Source organism: Equus caballus, chromosome 14 (genome assembly GCF_041296265.1).
Source record: "Equus caballus isolate H_3958 breed thoroughbred chromosome 14, TB-T2T, whole genome shotgun sequence".
NCBI classification, from domain to species: Eukaryota; Metazoa; Chordata; class Mammalia; order Perissodactyla; family Equidae; genus Equus; species Equus caballus.
In genome coordinates, this window is record NC_091697.1 from 49,776,831 (window position 1) to 49,801,359 (window position 24,529).

The 24,529-nt window shown below is 41.7% G+C and overlaps 1 protein-coding gene across 5 annotated transcripts in view; it reads right to left on the minus strand.

The window, feature by feature from the left end:
• ARHGAP26 (Rho GTPase activating protein 26) overlaps window positions 1–24,529 on the minus strand; it is a 424,411-nt gene that overhangs the window by 96,036 nt on the left and 303,846 nt on the right. For all 5 annotated transcript variants that reach the window (XM_023617500.2, XM_023617501.2, XM_070234027.1 and 2 more), the window contains exon 18: window positions 15,824–15,983. In XM_023617500.2, the coding sequence (XP_023473268.1) occupies window positions 15,824–15,983 (160 nt within the window). The remainder of the gene's footprint in view (window positions 1–15,823; window positions 15,984–24,529) is intronic.

Below are 24,529 nucleotides of genomic sequence, written 5' to 3' on the forward strand. Positions count from 1 at the left end.
CATTAATGTACAACTGAAATTTCACAAGATTGTAACCTATCATTAACTCAATAAAAAAAAACCCAAAAAACAAAACAAAAAAATAAAAGTCCAGGATCAGATGGCTTCCCTGGTGAATTCTACCAAACATTCAAAGAAGACTTAATACCTATCCTTCCCAAACTCTTCCAAAAAATTGAAGAGGAGGGGAGGCTTCCTAACTCGTTCTATGAAGCCAACATCATCCTGATACCAAAACCAGATAAGGACAACACAAAAAAAGAAAATTACAGGCCAATATCACTGATGAACAGTGACACAAAAATCCTCAACAAAATACTAGCAAATCGAATACAACAATACATTAAAAAGATCATACATCATGATCAATTGGGTTTCATTCCAGGGATGCAGGGATGGTTCAACATTCGCAAGTCTATCAACGTGATACACCACATTAACAAAATGAAGAATAAAAATCACATGATCATCTCAACAGATGCAGAGAAAGAATGTGACAACATACAGCATCCACTTATGATAAAAACTCTAAATAAAATGCATATAGAGGGAATTACATCAACATAATAAAGGCCATATATGACAAATTCACAGCAAATGTGATTCTCAATGGAGAAAAACTGAAAGCTATCCCTCTAAGAACAGGAACCAGACAAGGATGCCCACTGTCACCACTCTTATTTAACGTAATATTGGAAGTCCTAGCCAGAGCAATCAGGCAAGAAAAAGAAATAAAAGGGATCCATATTGGAAAAGAAGAAGTAAAACTGTCACTCTTTGCAGATGACATGATTTTATATCTAGAAAACCCTAAAGATTCCACTAAAAAACTTTTAGAAATAATAAAGGAATACAGTCAAGTCACAGGATACAAAATCAACGTACAAAAGTCGGCTGCATTTCTATATACTAACAACGAAGTAGCAGAAAGAGAAATTAAGAATACAATCCCACTTACAATTGCAACAAAAAGAATAAAATGCCTAGGAATAAACTTAGCCAAAGAGGTGAAAGATCTGTACACCGAAAACTATAAAAAACACTGTTGAAAGAAATTGAAGAAGACACAAAGAAATGGAAAGATATTCCATGCTCTTGGATTGGAAGAATTAACGTCGTTAAAATGTCCATACTTCCTAAACCAATCTATAGATTCAATGCAATCCCTATCAAAGTTCCAACAACAGTTTTTACAGAAATAGAACAAAGAATCCTAAAATTTATATGGAACAACAAAAGACCCCAAATAGCCAAAGGATTCCTGAGAAAAAAGAACAAAGCTGGAGGTATCACACTTCCTGATTTCAAATTATACTACAAAGCCATAGTAACCAGAACAGCATGGTACTGGCACAAAAACAGACACACAAATCAATGGAACAAAATTGAGAGCCCAGAAGTAAACCCACATGTTTATGGACAGCTAATATTCAACAAGGGAGCCAAGAGCATACGATGGAGAAAGGAGAGTCTCTTCAATAAATGGTGTTGGGAAAACTGGACAGCCACATGCAAAAGAATGAAAGTAGACCGTTCCCTTACACCATGCACAAAAATCAACTCAAAATGGATTAAAGACTTGAATGTAAGACCCGAAACCATGAGACTTCTAGAAGAAAACATAGGCAGTATGCTCTTTGACATTGGTCTGAGCAGCATATTTTCAAGTGCCATGTCTGACCGAGCAAGGGAAACAAGAAAAAATGAACAAATGGGACTACATCAAACTGAAAAGCTTCTGCACAGCAAAGGAAACCATAAACAAAACGAAAAGACAACCTAACAATTGGGAGAAGATATTTGCAAACCATATATCAGATAAGGGGTTAATATCCAAAATATACAAAGAACTAATAGAGCTCAACAACAAAAAAACCAACAATCCAATTAGAAAATGGGCAAAAGATCTGAACAGAGATTTCTCCAAAGAAGATATATGGATGGCCAACAGGCATATGAAAAGATGCTCAACATCATTAGCTATCAGGGAAGTGCAAATCAAAACTACAATGAGGTATCACCTTACTCCAGTCAGAATGGCTACAATTAATAGGATAGGAAACAACAAATGTTGGAGAGGATGTGGAGAGAAGGGAACCCTTGTTCACTGCTGGTGGGAGTGCAAACTGGTGCAGCCACTATGGAAAGCAGTATGGAGTATCCTCAGAAAATTAAGGATAGATCTACTATATGATCCAGCTATTATTACACTGCTGGGTATTTATCCAAAGAACTTGAAAATACAAAGGCAGAAAGATACTTGCACCCCTATGTTCATTGTAGCATTATACACAATAGCCAAGACATGGAAGCAACCTAGATGCCCATCAAGGGACGAGTGGATAAAGAAGATGTGGTATTTATACACAATGGACTACTACTCAGCCATAAGAAATGACGAAATACAGCCATTTGTGACAACGTGGATGGACCTTGAGGGTATTATGCTGAGTGAAATAAGTCAGAGGGAGAAAGTCAGATACCATATGATCTCAATCATAAGTAGAAGATAAAATCAATGACAAAAAAACACATAGCCTTGGAGATTGGATTGATGGTTACCATTGGGAAGGGGGAAGAGGGGAGGGCAAAAGGGGTGATTAGGCTCACATGTGAGGGGATGGACTATAATTAGTGTTCCGGTGGTGAACATGATGTAATGTACACAGAATTCGAAATATGATGTACATCCAAAAATAAAAAATAATAATAATAAAAATTTAAAAACCCAGAAAGATCTTCTGAGCATCTTCTTTTTACCAGGCACTCTGGGTATAACAGTGCATGAGGCAAACCCATGCCCTGTGGTTAGAGAGTTTGCAGCCAGTAGCTGGGATTTCCTGAGTATTTGCTGCACCAGGTTAAGTGCTTTCTATGAGTTATCTCATTTATGTCAAAACACTTTTCCATAATTGGGATTATATGCTTTATACAGTTTTGTATCCTATACATTTGGTATAACATTATGTTGTAACATGTTCCCCTCCGTTAAAAAATCTTCAAACATGATTCTTAATGATTGCATAATACCCTCGCTATATTGGGATATCAATATTCACTGATCCACTCATTATCATTTCTTACTCTTTGGAGCTAGCTGCCTCCCGGATTTTCTCTTTCCCAACAATCATGAGTAACAAGAGGATGGTGGTGGCACCCCACTCCCTTCAACTATGGGCAGCCCTAGACACATCAGAGTCCTTCTCATGGCCCTCTCTCCTTTGTGTGTGTGTTTAAAAGCAGAACTCAGAAGCTGATATATAGGAAGCAAAGTCATAAGAATGATAAGAATTTCAGCCAAAACAGCTGCTCTCCATGGGTTGGCAGGTCCTTGGGATCCAATGATGCCAGCCAGCTGGTTAAGTCAGTCTTGCTCCCAAACACAGCTGTCTGGAAACAGCGTTATTATATTTTCCCTAGGGGACTGAATTTTCAACAAAATAAACTGAATGATCACATAGCTGAGTTCAATTGGGGCAAGGGGATAAGGAGAGAAGGGGAAATAAAGCAAAAGAAACAAAAACCTCCTGGCTTCCAGAGGGGCTGGCACCGCTAAAAATAAGGACCAGTGCTACACGTGTGTCCAGCACCCCTTTGAGTATCTACAAGGGAAGGAGAGAGAAACTATGGTTGCTGTTGAGCTCAAGGACCACAGCCTCTGAGAAGCTGTCTCCCCTCTTTACTTTGTTCCCAACAATGCTGAGCCATGGCTGCTCCTCGGTGACATCTAACTGTGCACCATTACCATTGACATTTGGACTTTGCTCCTATATATGAGTGTCTGCACCTGCCAGACACTGTGCTAGGTACTCCACATGACTTATCTCCAAGCCATAGGTCAACTTAGCACATAATCAGTAGGGTGACCATTCCACAGGGAGATTTCCGGACCTGCCATACAGCTAAGCAGGAGAGGGGCCGGGACTGAAACCCTAGGGCTGCAGTTTTTAGCATCTGCCCTCTCTGCTCCACTTTTTCAGCAGTCATTATTCACTCAGCTCATCTTTTCCAGTCAATCTTCACTACAGAAGCCAGGGCCTCCAAACCTACAAGTACAGATTTCAACAAATAATGGTATCTCTTAGCACCCTTCCGCCTCTAGCCTCAGGTACAGCACGCTCAGCAATCCCTAGATGAAAACACTTGTAAGTGAATTCAGATCTAGTGACGGGCCTCCAGCCTCCACCCCTTACGTCTGGCCTCCAAATTTTGTCTCTTTCCTAATGAGTTACTGAGAATGAAGTCCTTGCCTAACTCCAATGGGAACAAAGATTATGTATATACATTTCAATTTCAACCATTACCAAAAATGCAAGTATTTAGTCTTTCCTAAAAACTGTAGTAAACCCTGGAGAAACAAAGAAGAGTAACATTGTGAGGAAGGACCATGGATTTAGACAGATGCGTGAAAAATTGCTTCTAAACAATGTTTATACACAGCTGAGCAGGAAGAGACATGGGAACACATGAGAGAATTTCATTCTGCACATTGGCTGCTTTCTCTAAAAGAAAAGTCATTTGAGCACTCTAGAATCAGTTCCAGGAGATTTTTACCATGGATAAGTACAGTCCCGAAGGCCTGTTCTTTGGGTCTTATTATGAGCCAGGCTCAGGCTTCTGAAGAGCTCCGACAGGGCTGTTCTCAGGGCCATATGCAATAATGTCCAAGTGAGCACACTGCAAAATGTAAAGTGCCAGACACGGGACTATCACCACTACTATCACACATATTTCTGAGGTGCAAGGGCACCTTTGTAAACCAAACCAAGTCAGAGCAGATGACACAACCTTCATCAAGGGGTCTGGGAAATCAGTCCCCAAATTACCGTTGTTCATTTAACTCTGAAACTTGAACACATGCAAGTTGTTTAAAGGCTGCTTATTGTCTGGCCACCTTGTAGCCAGGCCAAGAATTTGCCTCTGTGCTAAAAGCTCAAGTTGGAATTATGATGAGAATCTGAATTATTCACAATTTTTTTGTTTGTTGGTTATTCCAACCCTATTTAGTTTGGAAGAGATGATTTCAAGAGAACCAAATGAAGTTTCCTTCGTTCTGTTGAGAAGAATCACTGTACAAATGACCCTGCTGAACGGTGGAGGCGTGAGCTCGTATGCTCTATGAGCAATGGATTTAGGGAGCTCTACCATGTGGCTGGAACAATCTACTCATTTCACAGAAACTTTCCAAATTAACACAAAAGGGAGGGATTTTTTCTGTACCCCAAGTGCCCTGTTAATTCTTTCCAAACTTACGAACTAATTCTGACTTAATCAGGAATGGCTTAGAAATAAAAGTCATCGGGAAGACTACAGGCCTTCTGGAAGCTAGTGGGGAATAAGACTATAAAATAAAAATATAACTCTGGACAACTCTTCCAAGTATCCCCAATTTCAAGCTTCCCATATGTGGAATTAGCAGACCCATAAATAACAAGCTACTGTTTCCCCTTAAGCCACACAGCAGAGTGGTCAGGCGCGGCCTGGCCTCTGCAGTCACACAGACCTGGGCTGAGTCCTGGTTTTGCTGCTTACTCAGTGGGCAACACCTTCAGCTACACTGACCTCGCCATCACTGACATGGGCATCACTGTTGCAGCATCACAAAGAGTATAGGAAAGGAATTTACAGTCATTACATACGGCTGAAAAAGCAACAGGCTTTGGAGTTAGACAGACTTGGGCTCACCTTGGGCAAGAGCCTTAACCGCTCTAAGCCTGTTTCCCTTGTGCAAATGGAGATCTAATACCTGCCTTCCAGAGCTATTGAAAAGATAATCACATGAAATGCTCAGCACAGAACCTGGCAAAGAATGGGCAGGAGCTGGTGGCAGCAAAATGACAACAAAAATAACCAAAATTTTTGAGTGCTGACCATGCCGAGTTATTTACATTGGTTATTTCATTATTTTACTCACAATAACTCTGTAAAGGAGGTACTATTATTCTTGCCATCTTGTAGGGGAGGAAACAGACTCATTGAGATTAACTGGTTTGTCCCAGGTCCCATAGATGAGTGCAGCTGGACTGGGACTTAGACAGTTGACTGTCTTGATCTCAACCATTTGTGGTCTTTAAACCTGTCATTAATTTGAGAGACCGAGGACAAAATGAAAAGATCATAAATTTGAGAGTCCACGAGATCTGATTTTAGTCACTTACTAACTCTGTGACTTTGAGCCAGTTGTGTAATTCTCTGACCTTCAGATGCCTCATCTGTAAAAGCTCCCAGGACTGTGCTGAGGACTGAAGCACCTAACAGTTTGATACTCAGAGTTCGAGACATTATTGCATTCAATAAAAAAGTAGAAGAAGGGAAATAACTGGAGAGTCAACAAGGAGTTATTTGCAGTCAGGACACAAAGATTTAATTTATAAGTGCAAATTTAATTACTGCTCTTTGCAAAACATCAATCTTAACTGCTTACAGTAATGTTAGAATTTGCTGCTCTTTTTCCCTTGAATCATCTATAAAATTCAAGTTCCACTGGCCCCCACCTCAGGCCCGTCTTGACAGTGTAGACCACTGACACTTGAGGAATTTGTTCTTAGCCGTGTTACATACATATTTTCACACCTCTTCTAATCCCATCCATCACATGCTCCCACAATTTACAAGGATTAGGAGCCTCCCTGTAATGTGTGTGGTGTACTCTTTATTATGTGCTGTGATTTTTATGGGAGGAAAATTAGGTCATGATGAAGAGTTCCTGGTCTGTAACTGCAAAGTAGCTCTGAGACAATAAATCAACGCCAGAGGCCTGGGGATTACAAAGCAAGACAGAAAGACTTCTAGGAGAGAAGAGTCTGAGTACTTTCTTGAAACACTAATGCATCAAGGGCCCAAGCAATATGGGTTAATAACAAGTATGGGCTTATTTCATCTGAGAAGTATCTGCTTTGGGAGTGGAGGGCTAGAATTACTGAGCGTGGCTCACACACTGCCCACTCTTTCTCAGGACAGACTGTGGAGTAGGACTGCTTAGCACAGAAAAGCCATAAACCCAGCGCCTTTCTACTGGAAAGCCAGGCAAGTCTTAGCTGGGCTCATTTACTGTAACAGTTAAGAAGCCAAATGCAGAGGCGGCAGCTACAGAGAGGGTTTTTAAGGACAGCTGGAAGCGCGATGTCCTGTTGATATCAGCATTTTGGCAGACGGAGCAACAATTTGGAAAGTAGTTTGGGGAGTTTTATTAAAAATCCCTCAAAAGGAACCAATTCCATTTAGTAACTGAGGGTATATACAGACGACCTGGGTAATCCATGGAATGCTGTGATTTTCCCTGTCTCCGGAAAGATTCTACTTCCTGTTATCTTTGCTGACAGAGAATAGATTAAAACATAACAAAACTCCACCTTTATTTGGGCAACATTAAAGGAGCTTCACAATTCATCGTCAAACCAAATGACTGGTTTATCTAGGGCTTATCAGGGGGAAGAGACATTTTCAGATCCACAACCCTATCACATTAATGAAGAGTAACTTGCATAGCACTTGACACTAAAAAAAGAAAAAAGGTCTGTGGCAGTAGCATTCCAGTCCAGCATACAAGTAAATCTAGCTTACTTCTAAACTTAACAAGGAGAGAACCAAAAAGAGTATAGTTAGGAACCAATGGAAGGAAAGGTAACAAAAAATACAAAAATAAAAATCAATGAACAAATGAGAAAAGCCATGACCACAGGATACAAGATTAGTTTCCCAAGTAGGCAACAGTACCAGGGACTATCTCAATGTAGTAAAGCATCCAGGAATACATCATCATCATCATCATCTTCATTATTATTAATTTTGCATATCAACAGCTACTTGAAATATCAAGGTAATAAAATACAACTGCCAAACACTTCTCAGTTGCCAGAAACTGCTCAAATCAATTGCATTTTATTAATTGAGGTACATTTTGTGCACAAACCCCAACACTGATGCAATGGATTTCAATGCCACCAACATTTTGGTAAAAGCAGATCAAGGCAGTTTGGTAGGCCAAATCAACTCAAATCGAAACAACTGCATTGAAACACACTACCGTTTTAATGGGAACGAAAGGTTGCTTAGGACTTAGTGTTTATACTCAGCGTTGGTGGGGGTCAGTCATAGTTATTAGCGCTTCTCCTTGACATATAAGCTTAAAGGTTAACATGTGTTAAAAAGGAGCACTGATCTTTGGGCATTTCAAAGAATTAACAGTTCAAAGATCAGCAACACTCCTATCTCTTCCAAAGCAAACTGATGGAGTGGGAAAAGAATCATGATAACTTGTTTTGAAAAGTAGCAATAGGCGTTAAAACAGGCAATGCTGATAACACGTGCACATCCACGTCCTGCTTCATGTGCAGAAACTCTTGCAAGTGCCACAGACAAAAGAAATATCATGGACTGTCCAATGCTGCTATTATATGTTGGAACTTAATAGTAAGGCGTAAAACCGACACACACGTTATTAGCCTGACATTTCACATTTAACCAAAACCACGCAAAGAAGGTGTCTAAATTTTTCAAAGTCATTGGCAAGTTAGCCTTTAAAAAAATAAATAAAAGGAAAACCTTGAACGAAAAAGCAGAATTTCTGGGCTTTGGAGCATCTTGGACAATGGCAGCATTCAATATTTTGTTTTTCTTTAACATCTTAACTAGAAGCATATAAATTTTGGTAACTTCCACTATAACCCCAAGTATTGGCCTACTTGATTTTTAAGGCTCAGTGGGATAAGCTGTGAGCTGGGGAAAGATTGTGTCCACACAGAAATAGTAATTTCAAATAACCGATCGTTACCTTAAAGGTAAAAACAAGCATGGAAAAAGCCAACATCTTTGCCCTTTGAACTTTCCACTCTGAAACGTGACTAGTGGGAAACAGAGCCAGATTCTCAAGTCTATTCTTTTGCTCTCGTATAATCCAAGTAGAGTCCAGAGCATGGACTCATCCATGGGAAGTGATGCCATGAGCTAGTATTTGCCTTTAGAAGACTGGGAAGAAGGACCAAATAAAAGCCATTAGGATCTTACCCTACCCGACAATAAGTAAAAGCTGTAGGTCAGAAGTTACACTCTCTGAATAAGACTTTTTTACATACAGCCACAAGTTTACAAAAGTATGGTCAACTCTATGGTTTTATTATTTACTTAATGAGTGATTTTAATATCAAAGTACAATTTGGTTCGGCTTTCCCAGCATATCTTTCTAAAGTGCTGACATAATCATTTCATGCCTCTACTTGGAAACCTCTGAGAGCTCCCATTTTTCAGGAGTAAATGCAAACCCTTTTCTATAACTTTCAAGACCCTGACAAAGGGCTAACTCCAACTGTTCGGTGTCATCTCCCACCACTTCCTAACACGTAACCCATTGTTCTTTCACAACCACGTCATTTTAATACGGGTAAATTGACTGATGTTGATTAACAGATTAATGTTCCCCAGGAAGGCTGCCCCTCCTGTCTCCACTCCTTCTCTGCCTAGAAAACGTCTATTTATCTGTCAGAGACCAACAACAGCAGAATTAAATTACTTCTCCTCAGAGGTGCCATACACTTTATTCATCTTACCGAATGTGACTTAGCACACTGTATTATGGTTATACCTGATAAAATAGGAGGGCCTTGGAAAACAGGTCCCATCTTATTTATCTTCAGCCAACAGCAGATGCTCAATAAACGTTTATTACCTTGAATATAAGTTAACTAGAGTAGATTTTAATAGCTTGGCTTATGAAAGCGGTCCTAGCATCAGCCCTTATTCCTCTCCTAACGAGCTGTTTCTCAAACGCTGCACTTCAGGTTCACAATTTGTAAAATAGGGCTAAAAATACTGACCTCATAGTGTTGCCATGAAAATTAAATGATATGATGGATATAAAGCTGCTTAGCACAGTATCTTGTGAACAATAAGCTGTAAGTAAAAGTTAGCTATTGCAATCATTTTTATTAGTACTTCTAGACTACGTACAGTAAAAAGATCTAGTACCTTCAACTGAATAAAAAAATCAGTATGAATTACCAATGTGGAGAAAAGAAAAATCATCATGAGCCCCCAAACATAATAACATATCTTCTGGCTTTTTCGTCTCTGCCTCCGCTTACTCTGGGATGTTTATTTCCTACAACTGTTCCAAATATTGCTCCCCTCCCCATGTCTGTTGGGGAAGGTGAAGGACAGAGTTTCTGGAGCATCACTGACAGGGTAAGTATATGGATAATGTACTTAATATGACCAAAGCGAAGATCTGTGTGAAACACATCACTAAGGCTGACGACGGAGACACAGGTGAGTCCTCTGTGAAGAGAGATGCTCAGCAGGGGACATTTCTGGACAAAGAGGTACCATCTTGAGAGTGTGAGGATGTGCCAGTGACAACAAAAAGGAGTTCATCTCATTTCTAACCCTTGGGCTGAATGTCTAATGTTAATCTTTATTAAACAAGGAGAGAGGATATACGAGAAAGAGAGAGGGAGAGAGAGAGACAGAAAGAGAAAACCACACGTTTCAGCCAGTTAAAACATAGAAGTGTTTTTCCTTTTATTGAAAAAAAACTGTTTCATCAGGTAAAAGAAAATGAATTTTCTGGCTGGAAAGAAATCCCCCTCTCTCTCTCTTAAATGTCAATTTTAAAGACAAAGATGTTTTTCCAGTTTTAGACACTGATGAGTTAGTTCTCCATACAAAGGGTATTTGAGGACTGAACTTGTCACTACCACCAAATGTGTGGTGTCCCTGGTTGTGCAAAAAACGGCAATGCTGATGAGAAATAGAAGAGCACTTCCTATCAGAGATACTGAGGAGGTGCCTGTGTTCAGCACAAGCCACTAATAAGAAAGCAAAGCCTTCTCCAATAGGAACTACATGCAAGCCTGCCAGTGATGGGGAGAGAGGCATTACGGTAGAGCGCCTGCAAAGATGGCAGCCAACGATTCCTTCCACGCCTCTATGTGCACATTGATCCTCCCATCCTTTCTAGCCCCTTCAGTCTGGCTGGGCTTGTAACTTGCTTTGACCAACAGAATGTAGCTGAAGTGACATTTTGTCTGTTCCAGGCCTAGGCTTTAAGAGGCCTTGTGGCTTCTGTGTCTGCCCTCTTGGACGTTAGGCCTAGACTACTGGATGATGAGAAATCACATGGAGAGAGAGGCCACGTGGAGGAGGATCAAGGTGTCCCAGGCAACAGCTAGTACTAGGTCCCAGACATGTGGAGTAAGGCCATCTTGGATCCTCCAGTTGCAGTCAAACCACCCCAGTTGAGACCACATGGGACTCCTCCCCAAATTTCTGACCCAAAGAATTGTGAGCAAAAATAATCATTGCTGTTTTAGTCAGTAGGTTTGGAGATGATTTGTCATGCAGCAATAGATAAGTGAAACAGGCATCTTATGGTTTCATCTCTCTCTCCCTCCCTCTCTCTTTTTGAGTGGCTTCAATGGCTAGATGCCTGGTTTCTACACTCTCTTTCAGTACCATCTTCTATTTATTTCTAGATCCCTCCCAATTTTATTCCAAGGCACAAAGTAAACACCTTATATAAAATGTTCTTAACAACATGAGAGACTCATTATGCCAGTAACTGCGGGGGACATATATTTAAGGCCTGTATTAGGGCTTGTTTCAAGGAAGAGGGCATGTTTCGTGTGGGGCAACATTATGAAAAGATGGTGTTGGAAATTATTTCTTCAAACAGGATTTCAGGATTTTGTCCAGCTTTTGACAAAAGCTAGAAAAGTAGTCACACCATGACATTTGTATGTGTATGTTTCTGGAAAACTACAGCCAAGGCCAAGGGAATGCTCATTAGATATTGTCACCTAAGATCTTAATATTGCGGATTTTAAAGAACAAGTCTCTGACAATATCCACCTGAGGACATAAAAGTGCTCTGGATTTGATGGCTAAAGTTAAGTTTCATTGGCAGCAGATGCAAAGCATTCTCTCCAGAAAGTCAGGAGCCAGAGCATGGAAATGCATGCTTAGGATGCCTGTGAGATGAACATCACAGGCTTCCGAAGGAGGCTAAGGCAGTCTCTGCTCACTTTAGAGCAGACCAAGCTTGAAGCTACATTTAAAAAGGAGTCAAGTTGCCTGATTCTAAGCTGTTTTTTCCAGAAAGGCAAACCTGATGAATATTAAGGACTTTTTCTCCAAAATAATGTACATATACAAGGGTTTTGCATATAACTTTGGCCCATCATGGACTCCAAATTAAGACCCTCTATCAAAGTGGTACACCAGCTCCCTCAGGACTGGAGACACACGCTGGTGCAGCCAAGAATGTTTTCACTCACACTCCTTCATCAGCTCCCACAGGAATATAAATCTCACTGTGATTCATCCCAATCTCTGGCACAGACTAATGAAAAAGAACATACAACGAAGCACTGTAATATGCTTTTGATATATACCTCACCAAACACACAGCAGAGAGTAAGAGAATTTATAATTCATGAACCAGATGAGTATTTTCAACAGTTCTTGCCCGCATACTTACAAGCCTGGCCATGCATTTCATATCTCATTTCTCTTTCTATATTTTGTGCCCAAGGTAGGATGGTTGCTTGTTTACACAAGTTTCAATATTGTTATTAGCAGTATCCGGTCTTTTTTTCCATCGTGCCGCTTTTGAATATGTTTTCTGGCCTTGAAGGCCCAAGGACACCAAAAACAGTCAGAGTTCAAAAACCATTAGAGGCTGCCTGCTATAAGTTTGAATATGCCCTTTAGGACATGAAACATAATCACACTGCTTACAGCTTAGAGATCTGTCTCAACATTTAATATTATTTATGAAAAGATTAAGTTATAAAAAGTATTATTTGGGGAGAGGGGCACATATGACATTCAGACATGGACTTGAGCTCTATTTTCAGAGAATTCTGTAGAGACTGCTAAACACGATGGCTTACAGTTACTGACTCTTACTACATACCAGTGCCTTGGCTATATCCTTTACAGAAATCACCTTACTTAATCCTCACAACAGACCAAATGAGGGAACGTGACACACTGGCTAGCTGTTCATCCAATTTGCTTCCCTTTCCTCTGAGTACAGTAGCTTGCTTTCCCAGCCTCCCCTGCAGTCAGATGTGGCCATATGACTGAGTTCTGGCCAAAAGAATGTGGAAGAAAATAAGGAAAGCATCTTCTAGAGTTGGCCCATGCAATCTTACCCAATCTTGCATGCTGTCTCATTTCCCCCATCAACTGGCTGACTGCAGAAATCGGCAGAGCCACAAGATGGAAGGAAGCTGGGTTGCTGAATCACCACACAGGAAGCCACCCTCAGAATGCCCGCAGTGAGCAAGGGTAAACTTCTACTGTCCTGAGTCACTGATATTCTTGGGTTGTTTGTTACAGTGGTTAGACTGTACTGAAAGTACTTTTATGAGCATAGAGAGGTTAAGTAATCTGCTCACGGTCACACAGCTAGTAAGAGGCAGCAGATGTGAATCCAAGTGGTTTGTCTTTAGAAACCATGTAATTAACTGCTATTTGATTCTATTCCGTTTTCACAAATTCTTTTTTATTATATATAACAAGCTTCTCCCATACCAGATTCACTATATTTGAGGGAGGTGGCTGGATGAAGGTCCAAAGTTTGCAATAGAGAGAGAATTTCTTCAAATAAGGCATTTGATGATATATCTCTTTATTAACCACGTAAGAGGGGGCTATGCTGCTTAAACAACCTTGCAGTATACCTCTATTACTTTTTGAAAGTTTATATTCAAAGGTTCTTGAGTATTCATTAATGTTCCATAATAAATTACCCCCAAAACTTAATGACTTAAAACATTTATCTCTCCCAGTTTCTGTGGGTCAGGAATTCAGGAGAGGCTTAGCTTTCAGCTTAGTAGTTCTAACTCAGGGTCTCTTACAAGGCTGTGCTCAAGATGTCAGGTTGGGCTGCATCATCTGAAGGGTTGACCAGGGCTGAAGATTCACTCCCAAAGTGGCTCCCTCACACGGCTGGCAAGTTGGACTGGTTGTTGGCAGGAAGCCTCACTTCCTCCCCACAGGGCTGTGTGACCACCCTCACAATACAGTAGCTTGCTTCCCCCAGAGTGAGCAAATCCAGCAACCAAGGCAAATGCTGCAAAGTCGTTTATGACTCATCTCCAAAGTCACACTCCATTACTTTCACAATATCCTACTGATCACACAGGGATCACTTTCCTACTGACCAACTCTACTGATCACATTGGGATCCCCTATTCACAGTTGAAGGGGACTACACAAGGGAGTGAATGCCAGGAGACAAGGGTCACTGGGAGCCATTTTGGAGGCTAGCTACCACAAGAGCCCATTCATTCATCTAACACACATGTACTGAGTCCCTACTGAGGAACTGAGACAAAGCAGTGAACAGAATAGACAACAGTCCTTGCTCTCATGAAGCATCCATTCTAGTGGAGGTCAGAAAGGCAACAGATCTCATCAATAAATAAATTACACAGTGTGCTGGAAAGTGGTAAGTGCTACGGAGAGAGAGAAAACAGGGTCAAGGGGAGGGGGAGTGCTGGAGGATGGGACTGTTGGCAATCTTAAAGGGAAGATCAAGGCAGGCCTCACTTAGAAGGCTGGAAAGAGGTGAGGAAACATGCCATGTGTATGGAGGTAGAGTGTGCCATGCACTGGGAACAGCAACTGCAAAGGCCTTGCGGTGGGAGTGTGTGGCGTGTGCAAGGAACAGCAAGGCAGTCAAGGTGGCTGCAGAAGTGAAATAAAAGAGAGGCAGTAGGAAATGAAATGAGGTAAGTAGCAGTCGGGAGAGCAGAGACCGTGTAGGAGCTTCTAGGCTCTTGTAAGGCTCTGACTTTCACTCAGTGAAATGGGAAGCCACTGGATGGTTCTTAGCAGATAAGAGATATGATCTAACTTGATATTTAAAAAAATCTCACTCTGGCAGCCGATACCAGAATAGACAGGGCAAGGGTGGGAGCAGGGAAACAAATTAGAGGCTCCTGTAAAAGTCCAGACCAGAGATGACAGTAGCTTCTGTTAGAGTGTTATCAGTGCAGGTGCTAAGAAGTAGTCAGATTCTAGATTTACTTTGCAGGTTACCCAGCACAATTAACTCATCATTCTAGGTAAAGATTTAATTTAGGAGGAGCAGCATTTTTTATTAGATCCCAGAGCTGTGGCTATCAAATGGTGCCCTAGGGGACCCTGCAGGTTTTGAGAAGCTTCATAGGGATTTGCTGCTAGGAGCTGGAGTGGGACAGACGGGTGGAGCTTCATGTGCCCTAGCCCAGTTTTGTAAGGGCAGCTCTGTGTTGACATGCCTCACTATATTGGGTGGAGGGAGATCTTCTTAAAAAAGACCAGAAACTCCAATGCCCTAAAGGAAAAGACACACAGCACACACACATAAACAATGAAAAAATATACCATTTATAAAACTGAAAGGCAAACTACAGATTAGGAAAAATATCTGCACACAAATAAAAATAGTTTAATATCCCTAATATAAAAAAAACCTCTTACAAATTCATAAGAGGACAATTAAGTAAAAAAAAATGAGAAAAGGCATTTTCAAAATGAGGCTCATAATAGTACCTTCTTCACTGGATTGTTGTTAGGATAAAAGGAGAACATATATATATAAAGTGCCTACCACAGTTCCTGGTACACAATAAATGCTGCCCACCACCATCGCCACCATAACCACTAGTGTTGCCCTCAGAACTGCCATTGTTACCACTGCTGCCATTATGAGATGATTATCAGCACCACCACTGTCAGCAACTTCAAGGTGAACCCCAGTCAACCCCGAATGCCAGTTCCAACTCAGCTTCCCCCAAGGTAAATTCCTCACTCGCAGTGACCAAACATACATTACCTTTTCATGATTTTCTATTAGGATCTCAATGACAATGTTCTGAAATTTGATATCCATGATGGCTGCTACTGTTTCTTCCTGAGGTCGCAGCAGGGTGGGTCCAAACACCACGCCAAGGTTTGCCACTGTCATCAAATTCTGCTTATGGTTGTTAGCAACACTGAGAGGAAGGAAAAGAAAAGGCACAAATGAGAGAAATAGTGTACAAACAGACAGCTGACACCCCGCACCCTCCCTATCTTTAGGTTCCTCATCCAATAGGAGCCAGAACTTGGGGCATCTTCCAATGCCCTTGGAGTCCAAAGAGACTTTTCTACTCACATTTTTGTCTGCCAAAGTTTCAGAGATCTTCAGTGTTGAGGCTATTTTGCTATTTCAGGATGTGACACTCCATCCCATTTCCATTTTGCCTAAAACAACTAACCAACTAAAGCAGCTGCCTTCCAAAATATGAACCTTAGCGCATCTGAACCCCTGCTCTACAAATCCCGGTAACGGCTAATCCCTCTTAGTTACAACTTTTATACCTGGCTGCTGCTTAAGCCACTGTGATTATTAGCATTTTCTCCAGTGCAAATATAAAAACTCTTGATGGCTTTAATACATTTGTAAACATGGCACAAAATAGACCTAATTTTTAAAATGGGCAGATCTGGATATTTAAAATGAAGTCAGGAAATTCAGCACTTCCAGGCTCAAACTATTAAAGCCCCATCACATTAAAAATGTGGCTCACCTTAAGTGAAATATGTGGCATAAACAGAAATAAAAACACACTACTGTAGATCCATGTATATGGCTGTGTTTATATTGTCGCTTATACTCAAGTCTAAGCAACACACAGGGGCAGCAATAGCTGGGTTTGAGTAATTTGCTAAACACATATGCATATTTTTAGATAAACAGCTACTCAAAGCACATATCTGAACTCCACACCAGGCCACCATGACCCAGCCATAAAACTTAATTATTCATCTGCTGGCCCTGCCTATAAAAATACACAAATTAACTATTGACAACAAATAAATTAAAAGTTAAGGCCATTCAGTATTGTTAAGAAAATATTAGGGGTTCTCCTAAATCACTTGTTAGAAGAAGGAAACTATTCATTACGAAAAACTGGAGAGAAATTGGGCAGAGATGGCAGTTTGTACAGACATACCTCCCTAGCATTTAGTGCTATTTATACTGAATATTTTTTCACACAATTCTATAAAAGCCTGCACTGTTTCTCTTGTATACTTCTATTTTGTAGGAGGAAAAGAGGTTCTACTGACTTAAGCGCTGGTTTTGACACTGAGCCTTTACTGAAATACTACATCAACCAATTTTATCAGCACATGTGTAGTCTTCTATATTCATAAAAACTTCCTCCTCTGAAACGGGCATGAAGTGGTTAGAGGCATGAAACTTTAACTGAGGAACAGCAGAGTTAGGAGGACAATTTGCTCTTTGATTGCTAAGCAACACCTGTAGCAAGGAGAGTTGCCACTGATATCCTGGCCTGTTTCTGGTCCACAAGAAAATATTTTACAAACATTTTTTGAGTTCTAGTTGAATCTCCTGATTCTACCCAGAACCACATCATGTTCCTAGTCTGAAAGTGCTAATGCAGATGGTCAAGTTCTCACCCGGCAAGGGAGAAAGCCTTTGGTTCTGTGCCTCAGTCCATCAGCAAGTAACACATATTTACAAGCTGCTTATAACATCACTACTTTCAACATGAGCTCCTGTGTGCAGGAAATGAATACCATGCCCTTATACTTCCCTTCTCAAATTAGCTAAGTCAGTAGACTTACCCCTCTTATGACAAAAGTCCCTTGTGCAAATGAATCAATAAGCTATTTATGTATGAAAATACTTTTAAATTGGAGACCAATATAAAAATACATGGTTTGGATGACGATCATTTTTCACCATCATGCTCTTCAACACTACATCCGACTAAAGCAAGAGCCTCCTAACTAGTTTCCCTGACTAGAATCTCTAGGTTCAGCTTTATCCTGCCTGTCACCACCAGTTACTGTCTAAAACTCAGCTCTGATAATGTCATTCCTCTGCTGAAAACTACAATGGCTTCATACCTCCCTGGGTTGCTGGGAGTGAACACAACGACACAGCATATGTAAAGTGTTTAGCAATGCTTTTACTATTTTGATTGTTCTGGTAATCATGATTCTAAACCCTTGGTGGGCTCCATTATTTTTAGTATAAAGTCCAAACTCTTACAAAACAGTACACCTTTTCCCAGCTCACCTCTAACCCCTCCTCTGCCATCTCCCAGCTCTGGGTCCCTGAGAAAGTGACTCAATATGTCTAAGCTTTGAGTTCTTCACATCTTGAAAAAAAGGGAGTGGGGGGCTGGCCCTGTAGCCTAGTGGTTAAGTTTAGTGCATTCCTCTTTGGGGGCCCAGGTTGGGTTCCTGGACATGGACCTACACCACTTGTGGGCAGCCATGCTGTGGCAGCGACCCACATACAAAATAGAGGAAGACTGGCACAGATATTAGCTCAGGGCAAATCTTCCTCAAGCAAAAAGAGGAAGACTGGCAACAGATGTTAGCTCAGGGTGAATATTCCTCAGGAAAAAAAGCGGGGAGAGGGCAGTTTAGGATGAATAATAGACTTACTTCATGAGGTTGTGCAGATTCAATGTGATAATGCGTAGGAAGTGTGGTCACCATTATTATTATAATTCCCTATCCATTCTCTTTCCCCTTTCACACCTATTTGCCTTTGTCATTCCTCTGCCTGGCATGCTCTTACTCTTCTTTCTTTGCTTGGCAAACCACTGATCTGCCAGGCTCAGCTCCACTGGCTCCCTTCCTTTCTGCAGTCTCTTTCTAGTCTTTCCTTCATCCTCCACCTCTCAATGAAGGCAGAAGTGCTGGCCTGCTCCTGTATTTATTACATGTTATTAACGTCTCTTCTGGTGCCTTGGGATAGAGACTGTGCTTATTTTAGGTGGTACTACCAGTGCTGAGCACAGTGCCTGCTGGCCCAGGAGAAGCACAGGAAATGTTCGCTGGGTGTTAAAAGATGATAGGAGCTTCTGAGTAGACATAAACAATTATTCTCAACATAGCTACTTACTCATAAAACCTCATATTATTACTGATGATTTTTTTAGGAATGTATCTCAACTATCCCAACCTCTCTTTCCAAAGTCTGGAGCTACGTTTTATTTCTCAGATTTAATTAACAAGTGATAATTACTCCGATTTGCAGGCCCCAGTGCCCAAAGGCTTTTGGAAAAAAGGTACAGTAATTCTGGATAAGCAACTCTGAATATAAATAAGCTTGAGGCTACCCAATATAATTAATTTCCTTTTTAATGATCCTTTTTATTTTAGAACTTAAAAAACACATTGATCTAAGTCTTATAAAACTTTTGGGGAAAAAAGCTGCACCTTTCATGACCAACTACCATTATCTTTTGGTACAGTGAAGTAATAAATTGATCTGTCACTTGATTATTACTGCTCACAACTTAGTACGGCCATGTTCATTACTCCAGAATGAATTACTAGTGACTTGAAATCTCAATGTACCCCAACGAGAAAGGCTCAGACCTCAGCCTCTGCTGGCACCAGCCATCTATTACAGCTTGACAAATTGACAGATTTGTAGGAGGGAGGCTGGCAGAGCACTGGGAAGCCTGTCCAGCAGAGGCCACAGGACTCATTCATTAGCGATTAGCGACGTCTATAAAACACCGAGAGCCTGCTTTCTGGCCCAGTAATTGAGCTGCTTGAGCTCTTTCTCACACAGTCCAGAATGTCATGTTGAGTCTTGACTTAAAATCCATACACAATAAAGTTTCTTGTGCATTGCACATTCCACTGGAGGAGTCTCTGATATGCCTTTCAGAGCCCTCAGTCCACATGGACTCTTCCGTGGTGCCTTCTGAGAAAACGGCCAATTCTGCAGGTTTTCTTTGCAGGGTGCAGAGAAACAGTTCCACTTGTGGTTTTAACCTTGTTCCTTTTGCGACCATTGAGAGTTTGCTGTATCAGCTGAGAAGCAGTGCATCTCCTGAGGGGCATGTCTTCAAGGCAGGGTTGGGGCATAGGCACCCATGTTCTCTGCCGTTTCCTCACGAATTGCAATTACTGAAGAAAGAGCATGTTCTAAGGAAAACAGCCTTGACAGAGGGGCCTCTTGACACCTTTGTTTCAAGGGACAATGGATGGGGACTTGGGATTGATGTGACACTCTTTGAGAAGCAGAAGGAAGCAGATCACTTCCAGATGAGGAAAGTGGGGTGGGGGGGAGTGTTACTGAGGGGAGAAAACAGTAGCCTCCTCCTTTGTCTTTTGGAACCTGTAATGCAGAGACCCCCATGCCGTCATAGGGATTGCATCTGTTGTCCTGGCGTTTAAATGAGAGCCAGAGCTCTGTAAGTGCCAAGCAGTACTTTATAACCACAGACTGGTCCTGACGAACTCCAACAAAACATGAGCCTATTGCTGGGTTTACAAGGAGGTTTCATGTTGAGGCCTAGCATGCCGTGTCAGAAGGCTGAGTCTTGGTTCCACTGGACACAATGTGGTGACAGATTAGCATTATCTGTGATGGACTGAATCAGTGGAGTAACAGCATAGCAGCACTTATCTGCTATCTTTTATCTATTTGCTTCAGCTTCCAGTGTTAAATAATATTAACTTAGACTTGTAGGGTGTTTTAGAGTCTACAAGGGGTTCTGCAACAATGTTTCATGTTTATTTGACACTTACAATAACTCCAGAAAAGTAGCTCTAAATCTTCTGACAATGACCCATGGTAGGAAATTTATTTTCCCGTGTAACATTTCACTTGTGCATACATACATATATACATAGATAGACATATAGACACAGACACACACAGACAGACAGACACAGACAGACACATACACACACACCCACACCCACCCCAGAAGCAAAAGTTTCAGGAACAGCAATTGTGATGAATTCAGATATTTTCTTTCCTTTTTTTTTTTCACCTGCTAAATCAATTTCATAACCCAGTAATATGCCATGACCTACAATTTGAAAAGTGCTATTCTAAGTACATAGAGTACCAGTATTACCTCTAGTTTACAAATATGGAAAAAACGGCTAAGGCAGACAATATAGCACAGTGGATGGAGTCAGACAGATAATCCCAGCTGGATGACAGCAGGCAAGTCATCTGGTGTCTCTAAACCTGTTTCTTCACCTGTAAAACAGAAGCAATAATACCTACCACATAAAGTTTTAAGCCTGATTAAGTAAGATTAGGTGAGTAAATCTCACGTGAAATAATGGCTTAATAAGTGACAGCTGCTATGGTTCATGATGGGAGTCAAGGCAGTGGTGACGGTAGTGATAGAAGCAGCAGCAAGCGCCAATTTAAAGCCGCACTGTTAGTTGGTGATGTCGTTTGCTACCCTGTCCTGGAACCTCCAGTGGTCTGTTTCTGCCTGGGGCGAGGAGTACTACCTCCTCCACTATATTTCAAGGGCTTCCATTACCCTGCCTTTCCGTATTTCTCTTCCTGTTATTCTTTCTTTCTTCTTTTTTAAAAATTATGAAATACTTCCAATCTATAGAAAAGTTCAAAAGATATCATGCACTTCTTTTCTATCACTTCCCTATAAGCACCTCTGGCATGACAGGAAGAGAGCCTCACAGGAAGTTACAGCAAACCCACCAGACGCGCTCTGCCTTCAGGAGCATCAACTTGCCCCTGGCCTGCCTGGCAAGTCCTCCCCTAACCATCCAAAGCCCACCTCCCTGCAAAGCCTGGTTCCGGACACTCCCCTAACTAGAGGCCACACAGAGCTCTCTCCTCTAAACCATTATGTTCACAGTCAATTCCACGGGACATTTCCACACGGACTGCTGCCTTTCTCACGAGTGCCCCGGGACTGCGGGCTGCATCATGATCTTGGAGCGCCTCCTCTGCAGCACACAGGCAGGTACTGGGGGCCCCCCGGTCATCACTTCTGAAAGTGGTTGAGTGAGTGGGCACCCAGGCTGCAATAAATAGCACTTTTCTTTGTACTACCCTCTTAGAAGCTCCAAGTTCTGGGGCCAAGAAGGATTAGCTGCAAATAAAGCTGCTGGAACTATACTTTTTTTTGGTGGCTAACCAGGCAAGTTTAGTTTCTCGGGTTGTTAATGTGGTTCCTTTCACCAACTTCAAATTCACCCTTAGTATATAATGGGGAGTGGGTGGGGAACCTCCGCCACCACTGGCTTCATCGAGTTTTCTGCTAAGTCAGACTGTGTGTGTATGTGTTGCCTGGATACCACCTGGACTTGGCGAGGACTTGGATGGTGCTGAGGAGGCCTCTGCTGAGGAAACCCAACAGAGCCACAAATATAGCTTTGCTGGGCTGCCCCGATGGCTGGCACCAGAACGAGAGTTTAAAATAAATTGTTCTGTGTACTGACTGGGGTCATGCTCACCAACCATATTGAACATCTTTCTGGGAATGGTTATCTAGTGAGAAGTCAGACGGGAAGCTCTGAATAATTGAGGGCTTATAATGGATACTTTCACACAGTGTAATCTTCAAGAGAACCCTTTGAGGCAGGTAGGTAAAACTATCACTACCATTTTACAGATGAGAAAACCGAGGCACTGAGAAGTTAAGTAATTTGCCTGAGGTCACACAGCTATGGAAGGGCAGAGCCAGGAGAGGAACTCAGTGTGGCTGCAGAGCCCACACCACAGCACTCTGCTGCTCCCACACGACTAAGGGTCAGTTCAGCCTAGGCTAAGAGAGGCATTCTTTGTCCTCAGAAAATTCAACCAAAAATGAATATACAGAGCAGTTACACACTTGAGCCTGTGGGGGGAAAAAGTAGTGGTTATACTAGAAAAAAAAATGCTGTTCCCTCATTCACCAACCAAATTACTAAATCGGAAGAGAGAGAGAAAGAGAAAGCATTTATGTCTATGAGAATGATACAGGACTAAATACTGTTACTTCCCCCTTCTTGTAGTGAAAATGGTTTCCTGCTTGACAAAATCATGAAAATGATGAAATATCCTCAAATATGACGGCATTCCATTTGTAGTTGGCTGGCACAGCCAGAGAGCTGCTTCCTAATAATGAAAGAGTGAGTAAGATCAAGAGAGAAGAGTGAATTAAAAGAAAAAAACGAGGAGGGGCCAAATGGAAACCATGCCAAAATGATTTCTATAGCCCCCTCAAAAAGACAATTATGGCCACACGTGTATCCACCCAGGCTGCACTCCTCCCATCCAAGGATATGAAGCTCTGTGAGTAACTACCAATGTCTTCCCTGCTTCTGATGAAATGTATAAACTGTGTTTCAGGCGGGTAAACATCACTGCTAAGATGTTAAGTACTGCTCAGTATCATATACATACATCAACTTTAGCAACCACTTACAGAGGCCCACTTGGTGTTAAAACTCCTTCAGGAAAAGGGATTTGGGTGAATGCAGAAAAGTTAAGGTACCTCTTACCCCTCTGCATATACCTTGTAGTCTAAAGTGGAGATTGTTCTAAACTCTGAGTGTGCAACCAGCTCTGTCCTACTCTGGTTTCCTCTAATCCAACACCACTACCTGTTTAAAACCCCCCAAAGGCTTCTGACTGTTTTTAATTTGAAGCTAAAAACCCTTGGCATGGCCTACAAGATCCTGCATGATCCAGAAGACCTCTGCAAGCCCATCTCCACCATGCCCTTCTCTGCTCGTTGATCTCTGGGCTAAGCCTCTTTAGGCCTGGATGCCTTCCTTCAAAATGCTGACCCCCCTACCGGGGAGGCCCTGCAGCCCCTCTTTATCTGGATCTCTCTTACTTTTCACTCTCATTTCCTCAGAGAGGTCTTTCTGGACACCCCATGCTAGGTCAGGTCCCTCGCTATAACTCTAATTCGTCGTTCTCCTTCCTGCACTTACTGAATTACATTATTATTCACGGAATTGTTGTTGTCTGTCTCCCTCACTTACTGGAGGCTCCGAGAGGACAGGGATGGCATTAGCCTCCCTCAATGCCACATCCCCAGTGCCCAGCACAGTTTGCCCGTATCAGGTGTTGAGGGGAAAAAAAAAACAAAAGAAAAAGAAAGAAAGAACACGTGGATGCTTTGAGAGGCCACCTTCCTCTAAGGATCTCAAGGCTCAGCTGCACTAAATGCCTGGTTTAAACTTTCATGTAACCTACTGGTGTCTTAGAGCCTTTGCCAAGCTGGGGACAGTGGTAGGGGGAGTGGCAAGAGCAGTACACCCTGACACTGATGGCACATAACAAACCCGGCGGCTCTCCTTGGCCACACTCTAATCTGGAAGGGATGAAAGCCATAAAATAGTCACAGGGTATAATTCTCATTATTATATGCATTACCTAATATACAGTATGCTATAGCATAAGCTCACAATATTCTACCAGTCTCCTTCTGATACACTTAAATCTTCTAGGATAGTGTCTCTCAAGTCTTACTTTTTCTTTTCTTATCTGTTTATTTCCTGCTTGCCTTTGAGGATTATTATGAACGTCATCAATAATAACAGCAACTGACATGAACCGAGAACCTACTGTGTTAGGCAGTAAGCACTCCATCAGCAATCTCATTTGATCTTTACAATAACCCTATGAGGTAAGTTCCATCACTATCCCACATGAAGAAGCTAAGGCTTGGAAAATTCAGAAATTTGCCCAGGGTCACATATCAAATAAGTGGTAGGGCTGGAATTTGAAGCCAGG